The sequence below is a fragment of the Beta vulgaris genome, chromosome 3, assembly GCF_026745355.1.
Source record: "Beta vulgaris subsp. vulgaris cultivar EL10 chromosome 3, EL10.2, whole genome shotgun sequence".
Taxonomy (NCBI): domain Eukaryota; kingdom Viridiplantae; phylum Streptophyta; class Magnoliopsida; order Caryophyllales; family Amaranthaceae; genus Beta; species Beta vulgaris.
This window is the reverse complement of record NC_079204.1, coordinates 54096089-54121522: the sequence shown is the minus strand read 5'-3', so window position 1 is coordinate 54121522 and position 25434 is coordinate 54096089. Positions and strand designations below refer to the sequence as shown.

The window sequence follows — 25434 nt, the reverse complement described above, 5'->3', positions numbered from 1 at the left end:
GAACTGAACTGAACTGAAAATAAGCTGGGGAGAACAGGCCCTAAGAGACTAAGACTACTCTTATGTTTGGCGACTACTGTACACAAGCTAAAGTTTAGGAATTGGGGTTAGGTCAAGTGGTAAGCTTTCCCATCTTCTTGAGCAAGGTCTAGGATCAATTTATACTCCCCAAGCATTTGCTTGAGATTTAACGGAAGGAGGGGATTCGGGGTGTATGGCTTATAATGCCCTCTCGGTGGGGACTCTGGCCTGTGCGAGAAGCCGAGAACAGTCTAGATGAATTCTTCTTATTTGTTAAAAAAAAAATACAAACTATGATTTTGAAATTGTTAACGTAAAAAAATGTCAAAGGTCCAACTCGACCAAAAGCTTAAACTGATGGTTGGAGTCGCAGGAATAGTTTAGTACTTTATGCCTCCCTCATACCTGGCATTAAATACGCTAAATATTCCACTTAGAAAGGAAGTGGTGGATGAGATTCGAACTCGTGACCTTTATATCACATTGGCTCTAATATTATGTTAAAAGACCAACTCAACCAAAAGTTTAACTTAATGGTTGGAGTTCCACAAATAGTTTTATACTCTATAAAAAACCAACATGGGAATTGGGAATTGGGAATTGGGAATTGGCGGAGTTGTACTGCTTTAGCTACTTGAGTTCTCTATGGAAAATTCAACACATCGCACTAGCTAGCATGGGTGAAAGATTTCCCACATACGTTATTTTGTCGTTTTAACTTTTACCAATGATTCAATGAATGAGGTCGACTATTTAAAAATGAAGTTGCTCAACCACTGTAATTTTTCCGATGGGAAAAGAATCAAAGATAGTTCTTAATCAATGGTGGATCTTGACCAACTATTTAATAAGGGTCAAGTAGATAAATTTTTGATGAATAAAAACGCTGATAAGAGTACACCAAAATTTAATATACTATTATTAATGACCGCAAAGAAGTTGTAGCTAATGTAATTATTCTAAATCTCAATTGTACCCATTCAAATTTTAAGCAAACTTTGAAACACAAAAATAAAGATAAACTTAAAAGAAAAACACTAAATATGATGAGAGAAGAAACTTTAGGAAACAAAAAAGACCGCAAATCTAGGAATGATTGTTAGGAATGTTTTGAGGAAAAAAGTACCAATTACAATGGGAGAAACATAAGCTTTGTTTTTTTTTTGAAAAAAAAAATAGTAACAACAGTGAAAAAACCGTAAAAGAAAAGAAAGACACTTAAAATAAAGAGAGAACAAACTTTGAAACACAAAAATAGAGATAAACTTAAAACAAAAGCACTTAATATGATGAGAGAAGAAACTTTAGTAAACAAAAAAAACTTACAAATCTAAGTGACAAGGTTCGAACCTCCAACCTAAACTTTTTTGTAGTACTTAAGTGCTTTCATCTCAACCATTGTGCTAGCATTAATTCATGTGATGAAATGTAATTGTTTAATTTTATTACATAGTCATGGGGTCAGGCTCCTATCCGCCCCACTTAAGATCCGCCCCTAGTTCTTATAATAGACAAATTCTGGACGGCCACAGCCCACAACTTTTTATGCACGGTTCAATTTTGGACGGCCACAACTTTTTGTTAATTAAATTGAAAGTAGTTAGTTTTTTTTTTTGAGGGGCTAAAAGTAGTTAGTTCTAACTAAAGGGATGACTTTTTTTTATATAAAGTCTCTGTATGCACTGATTATTATTCCTTACCCATTTCCATAGCAATATGCCACTCTCCATCTTAAATCTTTTCACGTTATAGTCAATTATTACATAATTGGAGAAACAAAACAAAGTTCAAAGAGTTAACTGCGTATCTAAGATGAGAAAAAACCATGTAGTTTGTATCCCAATGCCAGCACAAGGTCATATAAGACCAATGCTAAAATTGGCTAAACTCCTACATTTCAATTTTGGTTTTTACGTTACTTTCATTAACACTCGTTACCACCACCAAACACTCTTTCATTCTCATCAAGCTAATTCTTCATCTTCTTCTTGTAATTCACCCATCTTCAGATTTGAATCCATACCCGACTGCGGCGACGATCCAAAAGATATCATGTCTGTCTTAAACTCATTTTTGGATGATCTTTTGGAAGCTCCACTTAAGGAGCTGCTCTTGAAACTTTGTAGTAAGGAATGCAATCAAGATTTGTCCCCTACTGAACCGCCGCGGCTGCCACCAGTGACATGCATGGTTACTGATGTTGGCATGTCGAAGTACACCCTTGACGTGGCTGAAGAAATGGGGATTCCGGCGGTGTCATTGGAGACGAGTGGGGCTTGTGGAATGATGGGTTACTTGCAAACTCGTCAACTCCTTGACAAAGGCATTATTCCCCTCCGAGGTAGGGTACACTTAATCTCCCAACATAAAGTTCCAATATATATTACTCCCTCCTTCCCAAAATATAGTTCTCAATTCTATTTTGGGAGTCAAATTTTAAAAACTTTGACCAAATATTCTTACTAATGTATACAAAAAAACATATTCATGAGTGGTCTTGTTAGATTCGTCTCAATATATAAATTTGAAATATCAACTTTTTATATTTTTTACTAATAAGAAATAGAAGATATCATAGGTTAAAGGTACGTCTTGGAGACTGTGCAAAATAAAATAATGGGAACTATATATTGGGACGGAGGGAGTAGCTTTTTATAATTTTTACTTGTGCGTGATTGAAGATATATATAAAATGATCAAATATTTTTATTAACTGTGTAAATTTAAAAGAAATAAAGTATAAATATATTCTTGGTTGATATTAAAAAAAAATCAATCTAACATATAGGAAAAATGAAGGTTTACCTTTAAATTGCTCACTCTATCTCCAATTAATTACTTTTTAAGATATTATGTATTTTAAGATTTTTGGAAAAATTGTCACAATTTTATAGGACTATTAACCAAAAACCAACCCAATATGAAGGTCAAATTTTCAAGTCCTAATTAAAATGTTTATATATGATTCATAATCAACGAAAGCCTTCCTTTTATTTTCCTCAAAGAAAGAAAAAAAAAAAAGCTAATTTAAACTAATTTTTAACAACAAATATTAACATATGATTGGCGACAGAGATTGTTCAAGACTCTTGAAATCGAGGAACAAATTTAATCACCACCTTACAAATTTGAAAAGATACACTTCTTATTCCCGCCAGAGATTGTAATATTATACTCCATGATCCATAACTCTCGATCTTTATATACTTCCTCTGTTCCAATTTAGTTGCTACATTTGCTTTATCACAGTTTACAAGATGCAACTTCAAATACTAATATCTTGAGTTACATATATTAAAAAATTATAAAAATTATATATTTGGAAATACAAATGGGGACGAATCAAACAAGATCCAACATGACTATGTTTTTTCTTATGTATATGGAATAAAATATAGTCAAAGTTATAACGTGAATAGTGCCTACTGTCAAAATGTAGCAACTAAATTGGGACGGAGAGAGTATGTACTAGACTTACACTTAAGTTATATATATAAACAAATTTACTTTCTTTGCAGACTCAAGTTACCTCACAAATGGTTATCTTGACATGGCCATTGATTGGATACCAAGTTTGAAGGGAATACGCTTGAAAGACATGCCAACGTTTATAAGAACAATAGACCAAAATGATAAGTTGATGAATCATGTGATGTCAAGTGAATATATAGCTCTCAAATCACAAGCAATTTTAATTAACACATTTGACACTTTGGAACAAGATGTTCTAAACGAACTCTCATCTTTCTCACCTAACATCTACCCAATTGGACCACTTAATTTATTAGTAAACCACATACCAAAAGATGATAACATCATTGAACCCACTACTTCATGTGAGGAAAATATTGAATACATCCAATGGCTTGAATCACAAGAGCCTAACTCAGTTTTGTATGTAAATTTTGGTACACTTGCAATGTTAACGCAAGAACATCTAGTTGAACTTGCATGGGGTCTTGCAAATAGCCATCAAAAGTTCATTTGGGTTGTAAGATTTAATCTATCTATTGGTGGGTCTAAACCTCTTCCTCTTGAATTTGAGGAAGAGATCAAGGAAAGGGGCATATTGCTAAGTTGGTGTGACCAAGAAAAGGTGTTAGGTCATTCATCTATAGGAGGGTTCGTGACTCATTGTGGGTGGAACTCAATGATCGAGAGTATAAGCAATGGAGTTCCGATGATTTGCTGGCCATTATTTGCTGAGCAAGGTACCAATGGTTGGTATTGTTGCAATTATTTAGGCCTTGGTATAGATATGAGTGAATCCACAAAAAGAGATCAAATTGAAAGGATGATAAAAGAGTTGATGGAAGGAAATAAGGGGAAGGATATGAAGAAGAGAGCCATAGAGTGGAGAAAATTGGCCAAAGAAGCAGCTCTGAATTTGCATGGGTCTTCATATGCTAATTTAGAGAGCGTAGTGAATAACGTGTTGCTTTCAAACGATCATATTGTTCCATAGCTAGCTATTTGAATTGGCTATCTATACGTCTACAGGTTTAAGTTGGTTATTTTGGTTATTGTCGCTAAATCCGAATGTTGTTGAGAAAATCCGAGCTGAAATTGATATGATCCGTGTTCGAAGCAAGAAAATGGTAGGATTAACATATGACTATGAGGAGTTACAAGAGATGCATTATTTGCATGCAATGATCTCTTAATCGTTACGATTATATCCACCAGTACCTGTAGATACAAAGGCATGTTTGAAAGATGATATTTTACCAGATGGGACGAGAGTTAAGAATGGTTGGTTTGTTATGTACCATATATATGCAATGGGGCGGATGGAGGATATTTGGGGGGAAGATTGCTATGAATTTAAGCCTGAGAGGTGGTTGGAAAATGAGGTTTATAAACCTAATAGTCCACTTAGGTACCCAATTTTTCATGCTGGGCCAAGGGTTTGTTTGGGTAAGGAAATGGCTTATATTCAAATGAAATCTATAGTGGCTAGTATGGTAGAACAATATGATGTGGATGTGTTAGAAAAAGAGAAGCGTCCTGATTATTTGTTGTCATTAACACTAAGGATGAAGAATGGTTTGTCAGTGAGATTAAAGAAGAGAATAGTCCACCATATGAATGCTTAAAGATGTAACTTACTAGTGAATTCTCTTTGTACCTCATTCCTGAATTTAGTTGTATATATACTTGATTTAGACCTGTATATTTTTGCCAACTTTTTTATTTTGCTCAACCCTGAAAATAACTTTTTTCAAGCTACCATTTTAGTAAGATCTTTTGAAACACTATAATGTTAAGGGAATTTTCTTGTCTTAAAAAATATAAAATTAAGTCTCATAAGATATGATTAGTTATAATAAATTGTAATAAGTTCCACTAAATATAGCTCGTCAAAAAAAAAATGTTCCACTAAATATCAATAAATTCATATAAGTTTTAATACGCCGAAAATCCTTAAAAGTAAAGTTACAAGAATGAATAAATAAATAAATAGTGTTGTATCCACTATTTTGATGATGACAAATGATTAGTAGTTTGTATAATAAAAATATATATTATCTCAAAAATATTATCTTCTTAATTCTTACATGCCTATTGTCTCATAAGATAAGATTCGTTATAATAAATTGTAATAAGTTCCACTAAATATAGCTCGTCAAAAAAAAAAAGTTCCACTAAATATCAATAAATTCATATAAGTTTTAATACACCGAAAATCCTAAAAAGTAAAGTTACAAGAATGAATAAATAAATCAATAAATAAATAGTGTTGTATCCACTATTTTGATGATGACAAATGATTAGTAGTTTGTATAATAAAAATATATATTATCTCAAAAATATTATCTTCTTAATTCTTACATGCCTATTTATATTTTATCTTGTGAAGAAAGATTAATGAGTTTTAATCTAATCAAGATATCTGATCAATTTTATGATATGGTATGTTTGATGCATCGAGTAACTTAGAATCTTTTGAATAAAAAGATTCTTAAGTTACTAGAGTTTGTTGTGCGAAATAGGTTGAATAAAACATGGCTACAAATGAGGGAAGTGATGCATGAAACTCGCCAACTACTTGCTGGGCATTTCCATTAACGGCTAGTGGATTATCCCACATCTTCGGTCACTGAAATCGTGGGAGATATGGGGTAAGATCATGGTCCATGAAGTCCTAAAATCTACCATGAAGGAAATCATGGGAAGTTCAGTTGAAACACACAAATCTGCAGCAGTTATTTAAAGAGGAATTGGTGTTCGAGAATAGATACTTCCTCCGTTTTTTATTAGATGTTACACTTTTGAAAATTTAGGTTCCCTAGGCAAAAATTGAAGGAGTGATTAGGAGACAATAAGGGTAGGGGATTAAGGGAAGGGAGGAGAGAGAAAAGAGGGACCCCAACTTGGTTCCCCCCACCACCACCCCGGCAGCCCAGCCTCCTTCCCCACCCCCGCCCATGTGAACTCCCACCACCACCCCACCATCCACCGAAATCCCCATCCAGCCACCCGAAATCCCCACCCAGCCACCCAAAAACCCCACCCCACCCGCCAAAATCCCCACCCAGCCACCCAAAACCCTACCCCACCCGCCGAAATCCCTACACACCCACCCGAAAACCCTAACCACATGGCAAAAACCCCACCACAGCCTCGCAAAACCCCACCTCTACCGCCGAAAACCCTACTCCAGCCTCGAAAACCCCATCTCTGCCGCCGAAAATGAGGACCGATGTGGTTTTGCGCGAAGATGGCGTGGCTTTCGGTGGGTGGGGGTGGTGGGGGAGGTTTTGCATGGGTGGGGTTGCTGTGGTGGGGAAGGGGGCTGCGAGATGGGAGAAGAGATTGGGCAGCTGAGGTGGTAGGGGAGGGGTGGTGGAAGAGAGGGAGGGGGTTTAATTAATTTAGATTAGTATATAATGAGGTTAAATTAAGTTAGTTTAATTTTGATTAATTGTTATAAGTAAGGGTAAGTGAGTAATTTTGCAGCATAAAACTTTCCAATTTAGGAAATAAAAAAAGTGTAACATCTTTTTTGAAACATGTAATTTAAGGAAAGTGTAACATATAATAAAAAATGGAGGAAGTATAACTTTCTAGCATTCAAAAAGCAAAATTACTTAGAAAGTTTTTAGTTGCAAATCATTGTAATATTTTGTGAGTTTTACACTTAGTGATCGAAAAAAGTACAGAAGTCAATAGAGTGTCACTAGTTCTGGGGGAAGTGAGTGACTGGGAACAAGTTCCTAAAGGAATAGAGTGAGGTCTAGTAATAGGTTGTGTAAAGTGTCATTTGACCTATTCTAATAGGAGAAGTATTGAGTCAAAATCTCTTGTGGTCAAGGTTTTTCTTCCTATTGGACCTAGGAAGTTTTTCTTGTAAGTTAAACTTATGTGTCAACTATCCCATTTCTTTCAAGTTATTTTTAATTCTGCAAATTACTTTAAAATTCCATACAGCTACAATTCACCTCCTCTTGTAGTTAATCAAGTGTTCATACTAGAATAACAAATAGAAAGAGTATTTTATCATCTCAAGTAAGGTTTGGCTCACTCCAACTTACTTTCAGAAAAATTAAGAAAATCTAAAAAAATATATATAAATGAATAGAAAAAAAAGCGTCAAAAGTTCACTAAAAGTCCGAAAAAGTTTAAATTAAGCACAGAGAAATTAGGGAAAATTTAAAAAGTTGAAAATAAAATTGAGAGAAGTTTATAAGTTTAGAATAGTTAATAATATTTCAAAAAGGAAATAGTTTAAATTAGATAAGGTGAGGGAAAATATGTTATATTACAACTAAAAACAAACAAATACTCCGAGACTAAGACTACTCTCATGTTTGGCGACTACTATACACCCACTAAAGTTTAGAAATTGGGGCCGGGTTAGGTCAAGTGTTAAGTTTTCCCATTTTCCTTAGCAAGGTCAAGGTTTAGGGTCAATTTCTACTTTCAAGCATTTGCTTGAGATTTATGGAAGGAGGGAGGTTCGGGGTGTATGGCTTATAATGGCGGATGGCCCTCTTCATGGGGACCCTGGCTGTGCGTGAAGCCGAGAACAATCTAGATGAATTCTTCTTATCTGTTAAAAAAAGGGGGTTGCTAAATGCAACTTTCATTTAGAAGAAGCAAACATTACGAAAAAAAATTTACAACTTGAATCTGTGAAAAAAATTCACAACCTGCATCATAATTACGAAAAAAAATTCACAACTTACATCAGATTGAAATTCGGTTGGGTCAAAATTATGGTCCATTGAATATCAAATTAAAATTTGTAGATCTTCGATGAAGTTTTTTATATCTAACAGTTAGAGATGAGGAGAGAATATTTTTAGAGAGAAAAAGGGTTTTTTAGAAAGAATATGATAATAAGGGTTTTTTAGGGTTTTTTTAAAGCTGCGTTAGTAAAGTGAGGCTGCGTTTATCAACCATGTTTTTTTTTCATATGAGCTACGAAAACAGTATATTCTTATATTGGTTTTTTGGAACTCCAACTATCAGGTTAAACTTTTGGTTAAGTTGGTCATTTAACATAGTATTAGAGCCAGTGTGACATAAAGGTTACGGGTTCGAATCCCATCCACCTCCTCCTTTCTAAGTGGTGGACAAAATCGTAGTTGGTATTTTTTTTACATGATCTCTAACTGTTAGATATAAAAAACTTCATCGAAGATCTACAAATTTTAATTTGATATTCAATGGACCATAATTTTGGCCCAACCGAATTTCAATCTGATGTAAGTTGTAAATTTTTTTTCGTAATTATGATGCAGGTTGTGAATTTTTTTCACAGATTCAAGTTGTAAATTTTTTTTCGTAATGTTTGTTTCGTGTAGACTACACGAAACAGATGATTCCGTTTCGTGTAGATTACACGAAACAATTGATTCTGTTTCGTGTGGACTAAACGAAACAGATGATTCTGTTTCGTGCAATCTGCACGAAACAATTGGATCCGTTTCGTGCACCTTGCACGAAATACCAGTATTCCCTTTGAAATTCTGAAAGAAAGTTAGACGAAATTCAAAAAACTTATTCGCTTGATATTGAACCCGAAATGTGTATAAGATCTAGTAATTTATCAATTTTCCAACATTTTCGAAAAGATTAAAGAGCTTGGAAACGAATTTGGGGTATAATGGTGGACGAATTTGTGAAATTTCGTGAACCCGATTTCTTCGAAGAGGAAGAGGGTGATGAGAGAGGAGAGGAAGAGGGAGAAATGAGTTGTGAGTGAATAAGGGTAATTTTGGAATTTAGATGGGTTGCACATGGTAAATGAAAGTTGCATTTAGCAACCCAAAAAAAAATAGCATGAGAATTGGCTGAGCTGCACCGTGTTAGCAACTTGAGTTCTCTATGGAAAACTCCACACAGGCCACAGCGCACTAGCTAGCATGGGTGAAAGATTTCCCACATACGTTCTATTGTCGTTTTAACTTCTGCCAATGAATGAGGTCGACTATTTATTATTTAAAAATGAAGTTACTCAACCACTGTAACTTTCCGATGGGAAAAGAATCAAAGTCCAAAGATAGTTCTTATAATAGACAAATTCTGGACACTCCACTATTTCATCAAAAATATTAAATTATAAATTTATGCACGTTTCAATTTTCGACGGCCACAACTTTTTATTAATTTAATTAAAAGTAGTTAGATCTGTATGCAATGATTCCTTGCTCATTTCCATAGCATATGCCAATTATTATAAGAATATATAAATGTAATATGTTCTAGTTGTTATTATTGAACAATTGGAGAAACAAAACAAAGTTCAAAGAGTTAACTACATATCTAAGATGAGAAAAAATCATGTAGTTTGTATCCCAATGCCAGCACAAGGTCATATAAGACCAATGCTAAAATTGGCTAAACTCCTACATTTCAAATTCGATTTTTACGTTACTTTCATTAACACTCATTACCACCACCAAACACTCTTTCATTCTCACCAAGCTAATTCTTCATCTTCTTCTTGTAATTCTGATTCACCCATCTTCAGATTTGAGTCCATACCCGACTGCGTTGACGACCCGAAAGATAACATATCCGTCATGAATGCCATATTGGATAATCTTTTAGAAGCTCCACTTAAGGAGCTTCTCTTAAAACTTGGTAGTAAGGAATGCAATCAAGATTTGCCGTCTACTGAGCTGCCGCAGCTGCCACCGGTGACATGCATGGTTACTGATGTTGGCATGTCGAAGTTCACCCTCGATGTGGCTGAAGAAATGGGGATTCCGGCGGTGTCGTTGGAGACGAGTGGGGCTTGTGGAATGATGGGTTACTTGCAAACTCGTCAGCTGCTTGACAAAGGCATTATTCCCCTCCAAGGTGCGTAGAGTAATACTTCGTCTGTTTCTTTTTACTTGCAACAGTTTGACTTTCACGCTTGTCAATGTATATTTTCAACCATTAATGAGTTTAATTACCGATAAATAAAAATTATAAAAAGTATATTTATTCTTGGTCGATATTTTAAGTAGAACAATATATTTCTTATCTAGCATTTCCGGAGCGTCCGTTAGCTTTTGCCTTCTAAAATTGGTGCAATCTAAAACATAGAACAAAGTGGACTTGGGAAGACGGGAAGTTTACGTTCTGTTTAGGCTATTTTATTTTGGATTTAATTAATAACAATTAAGTTCAGTTCAGACATATTCGGTTTGATTCGGTTCAATTTGGTTCAATTCAATTAGTTTTCTTTTACAATTTTGATTTATTTCAGTTCAGTCTAAGAAAACAGAGTCTCACTAACTCAATTTCTTGTTAATTACTCCTTAAAAGTATTATAAGGTTTTTGAAAAAAGATGTCACAATTTTCCAAGATTATTAACTAAATTTCGTTTTATTTGAAGGTCAAATTCTCAAAATCGCTCCTAATTCTAGCATTTGTATTAATTAATCCCTTCCCTTTTCCCTCAAATAGAGAAACTAAACAGCTAATCTACACTAGTTTATAAAAACAAATATAAATGGCTGGTAAATGACAAAAATTGTACAAGACTTGGAATGAGAATGGACCCAGAACCCGACTCATACTCGGTTGACTTGTAAGGGTTTGGTTCTTGAATCTTGATACTCATTGGATTTGGGTTGGATTTCGGTCTAGGCGTTAAAAACAAGGTATGGGTCCAAATATAGTTTACTATGGAATGTTTTGTAGAAGAATTAGATTAATATTTTGGTATTTTGTCACTCTAATAACTAGAAAAACGGGAGTTAGGAAAAAAAAAAGCGATCTTAAAAGATAATGGAAACTCTTAGGGGGCGTTTATTTCATATAATGGTATGGGTTTGGAATCACGAATGAAACCAATGTGGTATAGGTTTAGAACTTGAAACCGAATACCATGAAAACAGAAGAAAAATATACAATGAACTTTATGACATCATCATTGATTTATTGGCTTTTAGAAAACACAAGAAAGATATAAAATGAACTTTATGAATAATTTTTCGTATATATTAGTATGCAATTGACTTTTTTATTTGTTTTTGCACTCATCGCGTGCATATAGGACTAGTATCATAAATTCATACTCCATGATTGATCCAAATCTTTGTTGCTAACTGTTTTTTGTGGGCTCAAGTTATTAAAAAGAAAAAAATCTTTACTTTTTTGCAGACTCAAGTTGCCTCACAAATGGTTATCTTAACATGGCCATTGATTGGATACCAAGTTTGAAGGGAATTCGCTTGAAAGACATGCCAACATCTATAAGAACAATGGATCCAAATGATAAGATGATGAATTTTGTGATGTCAAGTGAATATAGAGCTCTCAAATCACAAGCAGTTTTAATTAACACATTTGACACTTTGGAACAAAATGTTCTAAGGGAACTCTCATCTTTCTCACCTAACATCTACCCAATTGGACCACTTAATTTATTAGTAAACAACATACCAAAAGATGACAATATTGGACGACTCACTCTTTCGTGTGAGGAAGATATTGGCTACATTAAATGGCTTGATTCTCAAGAGCCCAACTCAGTATTATATGTAAGTTTTGGGACACTTGCAATGTTAACGCAAGAACAACTAGTTGAACTTGCATGGGGTCTTGCAAATAGCCATCAAAAGTTCATTTGGGTTGTAAGATCTAATCTATCTATTGGTGGGTCTAAACCTCTTCCTATTGAATTTGAGGACGAGATCAAGGAAAGAGGAATATTGTTAAGTTGGTGCGACCAAGAAAAGGTGTTAGGTCATTCATCTATAGGAGGGTTCGTGACTCATTGTGGGTGGAATTCGATGATCGAGAGTATAAGTAAAGGAGTTCCGATGATTTGTTGGCCATTTTTTGCTGAGCAAGGTACCAATGGTTGGTATTGTTGCAATTATTTAGGCCTTGGTATAGATATGAGTGAAGCCACAAAAAGAGATCAAATTGAAAGGATGATAATTGAGTTGATGGAAGGAAACAAGGGGAAAGATATGAAGAAGAGAGCCATAGAGTGGAGAAAATTGGCCAAAGAAGCAGCTATAGACTCGCATGGGTCTTCATATGCTAATTTAGATAGCATAGTGAATAACGTGTTGCTTTCAAACGATCATATTGTTTCATAGCTATAGCTTCTGTACTTCATTAGTGAGATTTTACACTTTTAATAAGAGATGTGTAGTATCTAAATACATTGTGCTTCCTTTGCTCAAAAAATTATTTCAACAGTTGCCTTTCTTATAGAGATTTAGAAGATAGTTGGAAGTCGAGTATTGTGTGAATATTTATATCAAATTAAAGAAGAGCAGAAGTTGTTTAGTGTGCGTAAGTGGTCCGATGTGTGGGTGTATTTTCAGTCCAGTTATTAATTAAAAAGCTATTACAAAAGGGAAGTATTGAAAAATTTAGGAGCAGAGTAAGTACATTAATCACTATATTACTTATCATATCGCTTTAAATTACAGAAATACTCTTATTGAAATCTTGAATGTTTATTCAACATTTATACATATATCAAAACTCTAAGGGCATGTTTGGCAAAACTAGCGGTTCTAGTAGCTGTTAGCGGTTGTAGTAGTTGTAGCTCTGCTAGCTGTCTACCAGTAGCTGTCAGCGGTCAGCAATTAAATTAGTTGTTTAATTAGAAGTGTTTGGCAAAATTAGCTGTTGGAATTGTAAAAGATAAAAAACATTGGTTAATAATTCTAATTATGCTATTGTGAAGGGTTTATTTGGTAGACCGCTACCTCTAAACCTCAAACGTTACTTGTAGTAACGTTCCACAACCGCTACTCGTAATCTACTCCAATTGCTACCCGCTAGTACAACCACTACCTTACCAAACACTCATCATTTTCTTAAGTAGTGTTTCAATCTTGTCCAACGCTAACCGCTACCTCAAACGCTAGTGCCAAACAGGGCCTAAATATGGGTGCTTGACAGATTGTTATAAAAAAAAGTCATCAATGACATACATATTGATATAAAAATAGAGGCATTTGTTAAGTTATTATTCAAAAAAATTTGATATCATATAGATCCTAAATTCTAATAAGCTCAATAAATTCGTATGATATATTTGAATTTCTGATACAGTCAGTTTTTGTATGATATAGTCGATTTTTTAAATATATATAGTCAATAATATCAGGTCTTATAAGATCAAATTAGTTATGATAAATTCTAATGATCCAGTTTCAATAAATTCAAATAAGTTTCAATATATTGAAAATCCTTCATTACACGTAAAGTTATAAGCTAAGAAAAATAAATAAATAAAGATTCAGAAAAAGCAGAGAGAAATTAAAGAAAGATCATAAAGTTATAAAGTTTTAGAGAAGTTTAAAAGTTAGAATAATTAAAACAGAGATTTCACCAAATATTCTTAACTAATTTAAATTTGTTTTTCCACCAAATATCCTTAAACATTTTAAAATTTATTATATACCCCTCAATTTTTTTAGAAAATTTACTATATTCCCATAATGACTAACGCCCTTAACTTTTTTGGAGTGATTATTTCCTACCTCTGTTACTAAATTTTGTTTAACCCTTATATGATCTATATACCTTAATTGACAACCAAGCACTAAAACACCTTATATGACCCTTTTTTCTCTATCTTCATCCATAAGACCATAGCTATCTTTTTTGTTTTTGTAAATAATGTGTTTTAATGGTGGTCATTAGGGTAAATGACTCAAGTAGGAATTAATTAGGGTTTGACAATAGGGATTATTAACTAGAAAAATAATATTTGTTAGTCATTAAGGACATACGGATAATTTTAAAGAAAGTGGAGAGTATATTGTGATTTAAAGGCAAAATTGGCCTCAATACCATGAACTATAGCGCGGGTGCACCAAAACTACGACTTATAGCCATAACACCCCAAAGTACAAACCTGCTAGGTGCAGTCCTTACCATAAATGAGGTCGGTGATCAAAATTCTCACCGGCTACAAGTTGAGTGCTAGATATTAAGCAGACATAGAAGCGTTTTCTTTGATTGTGGTTGAACTTACTTTCAAGTAATTTGGACTACTGCAGGCAATCAATGTCGATTGTAAACCTTACATTACCTAAATTGGTATTTGAATTATTCTTGAAACTTGAAGATGAAGCTGAGCTCATTGTTATTATGCGGATTTCACGCACTCTTTCAGAATTTAGGGTTCATTTGGGAAGAAATAGGGAATTTGGGGAAGTAAGAGAGAATTTGGGGAAGAAAGTCTTTTTTGTTCAGTTGAGGAAGGAGAAAGTGAAGGCACGCGTCTTGTTTTTAAGTGAAAAAAAATTGGGGTTAAAAAAGAAAGGGAGAGAATCCGGTGAGAATTCTGGACACTGACTTCATTTATGGCACGGACTATACCTAGGTCTGTACTTTAGGATGTTACGGCTATAAGCCGTAGTTGGGGCTGTTTGGTGCACCCACACTATATTCAGGGTGTTGAAGCTAATTTTGCTAATTTGAAAAGGTTGAAAGGTAATTAGTTATAAAGAAAATTACTCGAGAGTATTTGGGCAAAAACCCATAACTAATAATGTTAAATGGGTCAACAAACCTTAACACTAACACAACTCGTTCATTTTAATTTTTTTATTATTATTATTATTATTATTATTATTATTATTAGTATTTTAATATTAATTTTTTACAATTTTACATATTTATAATTCAAGATATGGATGTTTAAAACCATGTATAGGCAAGTATGAAAATTAGGGTGGTTATGGGTCTGGTTGAGTCAAGATCAGGTTGGGTTGGCGGGCTAACGGGTTGAGAACCCCTTGACTCAACCTGACCTGTTAACTTAAAGAAACGGGTTGAAAATTACAACCCAACCTTAAAAAATTATTTCAACAGTTGCCTTTCTTATAGAGATTTAGAAGATAGTTGGAAGTCGAGTATTGTGTGAATATTTATATCAAATTAAAGAAGAGCAGAAGTTGTTTAGTGTGCGTAAGTGGTCCGATGTGTGGGTGTATTTTCAGTCCAGTTATTAATTAAAAAGCTATTACAAAAGGGAAGTATTGAAAAATTTAGGAGCAGATAAGTACATTAATCACTATATTACTTATCATATCGCTTTAAATTACAGAAATACTCTTATTGAAATCTTGAATGTTTATTCAACATTTATACATATATCAAAACTCTAAGGGCATGTTTGGCAAAACTAGCGGTTCTAGTAGCTGTTAGCGGTTGTAGTAGTTGTAGCTCTGCTAGCTGTCTACCAGTAGCTGTCAGCGGTCAGCAATTAAATTAGTTGTTTAATTAGAAGTGTTTGGCAAAATTAGCTGTTGGAATTGTAAAAGATAAAAAAACATTGGTTAATAATTCTAATTATGCTATTGTGAAGGGTTTATTTGGTAGACCGCTACCTCTAAACCTCAAACGTTACTTGTAGTAACGTTCCACAACCGCTACTCGTAATCTACTCCAATTGCTACCCGCTAGTACAACCACTACCTTACCAAACACTCATAATTTTCTTAAGTAGTGTTTCAATCTTGTCCAACCGCTAACCGCTACCTCAAACGCTAGTGCCAAACAGGGCCTAAATATGGGTGCTTGACAGATTGTTATAAAAAAAAGTCATCAATGACATACATATTGATATAAAAATAGAGGCATTTGTTAAGTTATTATTCAAAAAAATTTGATATCATATAGATCCTAAATTCTAATAAGCTCAATAAATTCGTATGATATATTTGATTTTCTGATACAGTCAGTTTTTGTATGATATAGTCGATTTTTTTAAATATATATAGTCAATAATATCAGGTCTTATAAGATCAAATTAGTTATGATAAATTCTAATGATCCAGTTTCAATAAATTCAAATAAGTTTCAATATATTGAAAATCCTTCATTACACGTAAAGTTATAAGCTAAGAAAAATAAATAAATAAAGATTCAGAAAAAGCAGAGAGAAATTAAAGAAAGATCATAAAGTTATAAAGTTTTAGAGAAGTTTAAAAGTTAGAATAATTAAAACAGAGATTTCACCAAATATTCTTAACTGTTGTAAATAAACTGAAGAGAGAATATAGAAGAGAGAATCGTCTTGTATATCTTATTCCATGTAGTCCGGTATATATATACAATACAATAGTTAGGTGTTGCTTGGAGAACAAAACCCTAGAATATCCCGGATATATTAACGGGGTATAATGGGCATCCATTATTATATTTCATAACACTCCCCCTTGGATGTCCATTATACAAAATAAAAATTCTCTCTTAAAATAAAATATTTTCTAAGGCGTAAGATGCTGCCTCATAAAAAACCTTACCAGGAAAACCCAGTGGGAAAACAACATGGTTAAGGGAAAAAGAGTGCAGCGCGCATCTACTCCCCCTCATGATTACATAACTTGAGATCTTTGAGACGACGTAATCCAATACGGTAAACTAATTTCTTGAAAGTAGCGGTGGGAAGTGCCTTGGTGAATAGGTCTGCCAAAATTTTCACTTGAACGAATCTGTAGAACCTGTACATCACCATTCTTCTGCAGTTCAGGTGAAGAAAAATTTTGGTAAAATGTGTTTTTTCTATCACCCTTGATGTATCCTTCCTTGAGCTGTGCAATGCATGCTGCATTATCCTCATACATAACTGTTGAAGCTTCTTTCCCTATAGATATGCCACAATCTTCTCTATATGTTGAATTACGGACCTTAACCATACACATTCACGACTAGCTTCGTGGATAGCTAAAATCTCTGCATGGTTGGAAGAAGTGGCTGCAATGGTTTGCTTCATGGAACGCCAAGAAATGGCAGTACCACCACTTGTGAACACATATCCTGTTTGTGATCGAGCATTATGGGGATCAGACAAATACCCTGCATCTGCAAAACCAATTAAGTCTTCTTTGGGTTGGTTGGAAAAGAATAAACCCATACTTTTGTTCCTTGGAGGTAACGAAGTACATGTTTTATTCCATTCCAATGCCTTCGAGTTGGACATGAGCTAAACCTTGCTAGCAAGTTCACAGGAAATGATATGTCAGGTCTCGTATGGCTAGCAAGATACATCAATGCCCCTATTGCACTTAAGTATGGTACTTCAGGACCAAGGATTTCTTCATTGATTTCTCGAGGACGGAATGGGTCTTTATCAACATCAGTGATCTTACAACCATTGGGCTACTCAACGGATGTGCTTGATCCAAATAAAACCTTTTTAACACCTTTTCGTATATGTTTTGATGCACAAGGTTCCATTCTTTAGATGCTCAATCTTGTAGCCCCAAGCAAAATTTTGTCTTTCCAAGATCTTTCATCTCAAATTCTTTCTTCAAATATTCCACTGTGTGTGAAATCTCTTCAGGGTCCCAATAATATTTAAATCATCAACTACACTGCAATTATTACAATCCTGCCCCAAATTTCTTTATAAAAATGCATGGACTGATAGGGTCATTCTTATAGCCTTCACTTAAAAGTACTCACTGAGGCGATTATACCACATACGCCCTGATTGCTTCAATCCATAAAGAGATCTGTTTAATTTTATGCAGTAATGTTCTCGAGAATTAGAATTTGCTGCTTCTGGCAGTTTAAATCCTTCTGGGACTTTCATATAAATGTCATTGTCCAGTGGCCCATATAAGTAGGCTGTGACTACATCCATTAAACGTAAATCAAGTCCTTCTCTTATTGCCAGACTAATAAGAAATCTGAAAGTAGTTGCGTCCACCACAGGGGAGTATGTTTCTTCATAATCAATTCCAGGTCTTTGTGAGAATCCTTGTGCAACTAAACGTGCTTTGTATCTCACAATTTCACCATCTTCATTCTTCTTTCGCACAAAGACCCATTTATGTCCCACTGGTTTTACACCTTTAGGTGTACGGACTACTGGTCCAAGACTTCTCTCTTTGCAAGAGATTTTAATTCTGCCTCAATTGCTTCCTTCCATTTTGGCCAATCATCTCTTTGTGCACACTCTTCAATAGACTTTGGTTCATGATCCTCATTTTCTTCCATAACATCAACTGCTACATTGCATGCAAAAATTTCATCGACGTCGATTTGATTTCGGTTCCATTTTATTCCAGACATGACATAATCAGTTGAGATCTCTTCATTGTCAGGTACCTGAATTTCTTCCTTTGCCATGTCTAAAGTCTCTCCTGGAGATCCTTCAAATTCTTTGTTTCCTCGGTCTGGCCATTATCAATTCCTGCTCCTTTTCTTTTCCGAGGATTCTTATCTTTGGAACCAATAGGTCTACCACGCTTCAGGCGTGCTGTAGACTCACTAGCAGTTTGATGTTTTCCTTCTGGGACATCAATTTTATTGGAGCATTCACAGCTGGTATATGCGACTTGGTTACTCTATTTGGGTCAGTAAATGCGTCTGGCAATCGATTTGCTAAGCTTTGTAAATGAATTATCTTTTGGACTTCTAATTCACATTGTTTATTACGAGGATCAAGATGAGATAATGATAATTCATTCCAACTGATTTCCTTCTCCAGCTGTTTATTCTCTCCCCCTAATGTTGGAAAAACTGACTCATTAAAGTGACAGTCTGCAAATCGAGCCTTAAATAGATTCCCTGTGGATGGCTCTAGATATTTAATTATTGATGGAGATTCATATCCAACATATATTCCTAACCTCCTTTGAGGACCCATCTTAGAACGATGTGGTGGAGCAATTGGAACATATACAGCACATCCAAAAACTTTTAGATGGGAAATATTTGGTTCCTGACCAAAAACCAATTGTGATGGGGAGAACTTTTGATTACTCGTTGGCCTGATGCGAATTAATGCTGCTGCATGTAATATAGCATGTCCCCAAGCAGAGATTGGGAGTTTGGACTTCATAAGTAGTGGTCTAGCAATCAACTGGAGACGCTTTATTAATGATTCAGCTAGACCATTTTGTGTGTGAACATGTGCTACAGGATGTTCAACACTTATCCCAATAGACATGCAATAATCATCAAAGGCTTGAGAAGTGAATTCACCAGCATTATCAAGGCGGATTGCCTTCATAGGGAAATCTGGAAAATGTGCTCGTAATCTAATCAATTGAGCAAGTAGTCTCGCAAACGCCAGGTTGCGAGTTGATAGCAAGGATACATGTGACCATCTACTCGATGCGTCAATTAAAACCATAAAATATCTAAATGTTCCACATGGTGGGTGAATTGGCCCACAAATATCTCCCTGTATACGTTCCAAAAAATTGATAGATTCAAAATCTATTTTGGTTGGTGAAGGTCGTATTATCAACTTGCCTTGTGAGCAAGCAGCACATGAGAAATCATTAGGAAGAATCTTCTGGTTCTTCAATGAATGTCCACATGAATTTTCAATTATTTTTCGCATCATTATTGAACCAGGGTGGCCCAACCGGTCATGCCAAATAGTGAAATTATCTGCAAACTTCCTGTTTACTATGGCATATGTTTCAATTGTATTGATTTTAGTATAGTACAGACCAGTGGAAAATGCAGGTAATTTCTCCAAAATATTCTTAGTGCCTTGGGTAATACTCGTGATATGAAGGTATTCAACATTTCCTTCACTTATTGTCTCAATATGATATCCATTATGGCGAATATCTTTAAAGCTCAATAAATTTCTTTGAGATTTGGGAGAATATAGTGCATCAATGATTTCAAATTTCGTTCCCATAGGCAATAATATATTTGCTCTTCCGGAGCCTTCAATTATCTTTGTACTACCTGATATAGTACTCACACTAGTTTCTTTCATTGTCAAATAAGAGAAATATCTCTTGCTTTTTAGTATGGTATGAGTAGTTGCACTGTCTGCTAGGCATAAATCTTCACCATTCATTGCTAACTGAACTTGAGGGGCATTCATATTCTTCAAATAAATGAAATAACAATGATATATAAGAATAAAATAACCAAAATTTAACAATGTCATATAAAATCATAGTACTAACAAATAAAATCTAAAATAAAATAACATAATCCAAACAAAAATCCATAGTAATAACTTAATAAACGAAAACAATTTTATTGTTTAAATGACCATAATCTAATCTAAGGATTAATTATTCCCTTCAGGGGTGGTGAAGAAATCAGCAACTTCCAGGTGAGTTGTATTGCCACAATCAAAGTCACCTTCGCCATCTTCGTACACAAGATTTGTTTCTACTTTTTTCCCTTTTGCTTCAATGATTGTTGATAAGGTCAACCAAGTGTTTTGGTGTACGACACGTACGAGACCAATGACCTTTTCCTCCACATCTGTAACATACATTGGTCACGTTCTCATTTTTATCTTTCTCTTGTTTGTTATCATCTTTATTGTCCCCTTCTGGTGGGAATATGAATTCTGGAAATAACCACCTCGGCCTCGACCTCGACCGTATCCGTATCCACGTCCACGTCCACGACCACGTCCATATCCATGTCCACGTCCACTATTGTTGGCATGATATTTTTCTTTCCCATTATGGGATGTCGCATTCGCTTCAGGGAATGGAGCAGAACCAGTTGGACGTGATTCATGATTTTTCATCAGTAGCTCATTATTTTGCTCAGCCACAAGGAGACAAGATATAAGTTCAGAATATTTCTTAAATTCCTTTTCACGGTATTGTGTCTGCAGGACAACATTATTCGCATGAAAGGTAGTGTATGTTTTCTCTAGCATTTCTGCATCAGTGATTTTCTCTCCACATAATTTCAACTGTGAAGTAATTCTGAACATAGCTGAGTTATATTCACTTACAGACTTAAAGTCTTGTAGTCTTAAATGTAACCAGTCATAACGAGCTTTGGGTAGTATTACAGTTTTCTGGTGGTCATACCTTTCCTTTAGATTACTCCAAAGGACTTGTGGATCTTTCACAGTCAAGTACTCAATCTTAAGACCTCATGGAGGTGGTGGCGAAGAAATATCATAGCCTTAGCTTTGTTTTGACTTGTTGCTTTATTGCCTCTTTGATTGTATCACCAAGGTCTTTTGCATCTAGGTGAATTTCAGCGTCTAACACCCAAGACAAATAGTTCTTTCCAGTAATATCAAGGGCCGCAAATTCAAGCTTTGTAAGGTTCGACATAGTATACTATATACAAGTGAATATTGCAAAATTAGGACTTCATATCAAATTGTAATTCAAGTAGACTACTCAAGTCAATAAACGAATGATCTCAAAGAGAAAGCAATAAAGGATCTCAAAAAGAAAGTAATTTCTACAAAATAAGTTGAATGGTACAATTTTCCATAAAAAAACATGTAATGCCCACTTAACAGTGAATTAAGTAAATCGCATAAGGCTAAATAGATCGAAAATAGGTAGCAATCAAAAATCACAACTTTATCATAAAAATTAAGAGCAGAGACTAACATATAATAATCGTTTAAAATAGAACAAATATATCAGTATGATATAGATCAATGAATATCAGATCCACATACCTTAACAATGATGAATCAGTGTAACGAAAATAATGGTCGCTATTATAATTTATTGAACCAGTTTTCAATTCAGAAAATTAACTACCAAATTATCAAATAAATAAACAGATTGCGGCATAATAATTACGGAGTAAAACTTTAATAAGAAGTTGGATGTAGTGTACATGAGAGCGCACAAATATGATTTAGAAATAACAACAATACAAGAATCTGAACAAAGTGGAAAATTAATTATGCCACATAGGTTAACGTGATTAAACGCTAAAGTGAATCAAGTTCTATGAGAAAAATTGTCGTAGACCATAGAAATATAGTGAATAATGTAGATCCAAAATCTAATTTAGAAGTAGAAAGAGATCAAAAAAAAACATGCGGCAATACATTAATATAAACTAATCCACCGAACAAAACATGCGGCAATACAAAACCATAATCAAAATTTTATACCATTCGTTTGTTTTAATAATTAGTCAAAAAAAAAAATTATCCAACAAATAACGGTAGTCACTAATAACAAAAGTGATAATACTTTACCTCAATGACAAGATGATTTTCTTGGTTTCTTGTTTGCTCAGTCGGCTAGGGTTTGGTGCTGATAACGTGTTGTAAATAAACTGAAGAGAGAATATAGAAGAGAGAATCGTCTTGTATATCTTATTCCATGTAGTCCGGTATATATATATACAATACAATAGTTAGGGTTTGCTTGGAGAACAAAACCCTAGAATATCCCGGATATATTAACGGGGGTATAATGGGCATCCATATTATATTTCATAACATTAACTAATTTAAATTTGTTTTTCCACCAAATATCCTTAAACATTTTAAAATTTATTATATACCCCTCAATTTTTTTAGAAAATTTACTATATTCCCATAATGACTAACGCCCTTAACTTTTTTGGAGTGATTATTTCCTACCTCTGTTACTAAATTTTGTTTAACCCTTATATGATCTATATACCTTAATTGACAACCAAGCACTAAAACACCTTATATGACCCTTTTTTCTCTATCTTCATCCATAAGACCATAACTATCTTTTTTGTTTTTGTAAATAATGGTTGTTTTAATGGTGGTCATTAGGGTAAATGACTCAAGTAGGAATTAATTAGGGTTTGACAATAGGGATTATTAACTAGAAAAACTAATATTTGTTAGTCATTAAGGACATACGGATAATTTTAAAGAAAGTGGAGAGTATATTGTGATTTAAAGGCAAAATTGGCCTCAATACCATGAACTATAGCGCGGGTGCACCAAAACTACGACTTATAGCCATAACACCCCAAAGTACAAACCTGCTAGGTGCGGTCCTTACCATAAATGAGGTCGGTGATCAAAATTCTCACCGGCTACAAGTTGAGTGCTAGATATTAAGCAGACATAGAAGCGTTTTCTTTGATTGTGGTTGAACTTACTTTCAAGTAATTTGGACTACTGCAGGCAATCAATGTCGATTGTAAACCTTACATTACCTAAATTGGTATTTGAATTATTCTTGAAACTTGAAGATGAAGCTGAGCTCATTGTTATTATGCGGATTTCACGCACTCTTTCAGAATTTAGGGTTCATTTGGGAAGAAATAGGGAATTTGGGGAAGTAAGAGAGAATTTGGGGAAGAAAGTCTTTTTTGTTCAGTTGAGGAAGGAGAAAGTGAAGGCACGCGTCTTGTTTTTTTAAGTGAAAAAAAATTGGGGTTAAAAAAGAAAGGGAGAGAATCCGGTGAGAATTCTGGACACTGACTTCATTTATGGCACGGACTATACCTAGGTCTGTACTTTAGGATGTTACGGCTATAAGCCGTAGTTGGGGCTGTTTGGTGCACCCACACTATATTCAGGGTGTTGAAGCTAATTTTGCTAATTTGAAAAGGTTGAAAGGTAATTAGTTATAAAGAAAATTACTCGAGAGTATTTGGGCAAAAACCCATAATTAATAATGTTAAATGGGTCAACAAACCTTAACAGTAACACAACTCGTTCATTTTAATTTTATTATTATTATTATTATTATTATTATTATTATTATTATTATTAGTATTTTAATATTAATTTTTTACAATTTTACATATTTATAATTCAAGATATGGATGTTTAAAACCATGTATAGGCAAGTATGAAAATTAGGGTGGTTATGGGTCTGGTTGAGTCAAGATCAGGTTGGGTTGGCGGGCTAACGGGTTGAGAACCCCTTGACTCAACCTGACCTGTTAACTTAAAGAAACGGGTTGAAAATTACAACCCAACCTTATGATAAATGGATCAACCTTATGGCCGACCCGTTTAATTTTTTTCGCGACTCCAAAAAAAAAGTAAAACAAGAAAAATTAAGTTACAAAGCAACCATAGGCAACAACTTAGCATTAAGCCATCACATAACCATATGCTACATATTGTTCAAAATCAACCCAACTATTGTTCAAAATCAGCATCATTACAACTCCATAATCAATTGTTCAACATTAATTGTAATGAGTTAGAGTTTTTAATTACTTAACTTTCTATTTGTGCTAGCCTAATTTTTTCTAGCTGTCAATGAGTTGGTTGTTTTAATAAATGGGCTAAAATCGGGTCAAAATTTTCAACCTGAATGACACAACCATTTAATTAAATGGATTGGGTCAGGGCAACCCATTTAATTAAACGGGCTAGAAATTTCAACCCAACCCATTAATATGGATTGGGTTCGAGTCGAGTCGACGGATTGGGTAATATTTTGCCAGCTATAATGAATACATGAAATGATACAACTATTTCTAAAATCTTTGGGAGAGATGAGGTGCGAGTGGTCCAGATCGGTAGTTCAACCATTCCTTCTCTCTATATCACATCTCTTCTAGTTGCTAGCAATAACCAATCATTTTGTTGTTAATGCTTTTTGCAGAAGCAAACATGTTATATCTTGAATCACCAGCAGGAGTTGGGTTTTCTTATTCTGTTAATACATCATTTTATGATGGTGTTAATGATGAGATTACAGGTTTTTTCTTGTATTAATTACGAGTAATTAATGGTATTTCAGTCCCGTTTTGGAAATTTAAGCTATTTTTTTCAATAAAAAGTAACAAACCTTCAAGTCGACCCATTTAACTTTTTTCGTGTTTCCAGAAAAAAGTAAAACAACTTATGTTACACAGCAACGTACAGTATGCAACAACTTAGCATTAAGCCATTACATAACCATATGCTAGATATTGTTCAAAATCAACCCAACCCAACTATTATTCAAAATTAACATTATTACAGCTCCATAATCAATTGTTCAACATAAACTGTAACGAGTTAGGGTTTTTACTTAACTTTCTATGTAGGCTAGCCTAATTTTTTTTAGCTGTCAAATGAGTTAGGATTTTTAGGTTGTTTTAATAAATGGGTAAAACAAGTTAAAATCAAGTCAAAATTTTCAACCCATTTAATTAAATGGGTTTGAAATTTCAACTCAACCCATTATTAATGGGTTGGATTCGGATCGAGTCGACGAGTTGGGTAATATTTTGCCAGCTCTAATGAAAACATGAAATGGTACAACTATTTCTAAACGGATAAAATAAAAAAA

General features: G+C 34.2%; 2 protein-coding genes across 2 annotated transcripts; both read left to right on the top strand.

The window, feature by feature from the left end:
* Nucleotides 1-1561: 1561 nt before the first annotated feature.
* LOC130589334 (7-deoxyloganetin glucosyltransferase-like) lies at nt 1562-4575 on the top strand. The gene is made up of 2 exons (XM_048639969.2): nt 1562-2362; nt 3540-4575. The coding sequence occupies exons 1-2, from the start codon at nt 1834-1836 to the stop codon at nt 4484-4486; spliced, it is 1476 nt and encodes a 491-aa protein (XP_048495926.1). The 5' UTR covers nt 1562-1833; the 3' UTR covers nt 4487-4575.
* A 5129-nt stretch (nt 4576-9704) lies between these two features.
* LOC125495427 (7-deoxyloganetin glucosyltransferase-like) lies at nt 9705-12771 on the top strand. Its single transcript, XM_048639968.2, has 2 exons — nt 9705-10332; nt 11627-12771. The coding sequence occupies exons 1-2, from the start codon at nt 9798-9800 to the stop codon at nt 12571-12573; spliced, it is 1482 nt and encodes a 493-aa protein (XP_048495925.1). The 5' UTR covers nt 9705-9797; the 3' UTR covers nt 12574-12771.
* The last annotated feature ends 12663 nt before the right edge of the window (nt 12772-25434 follow it).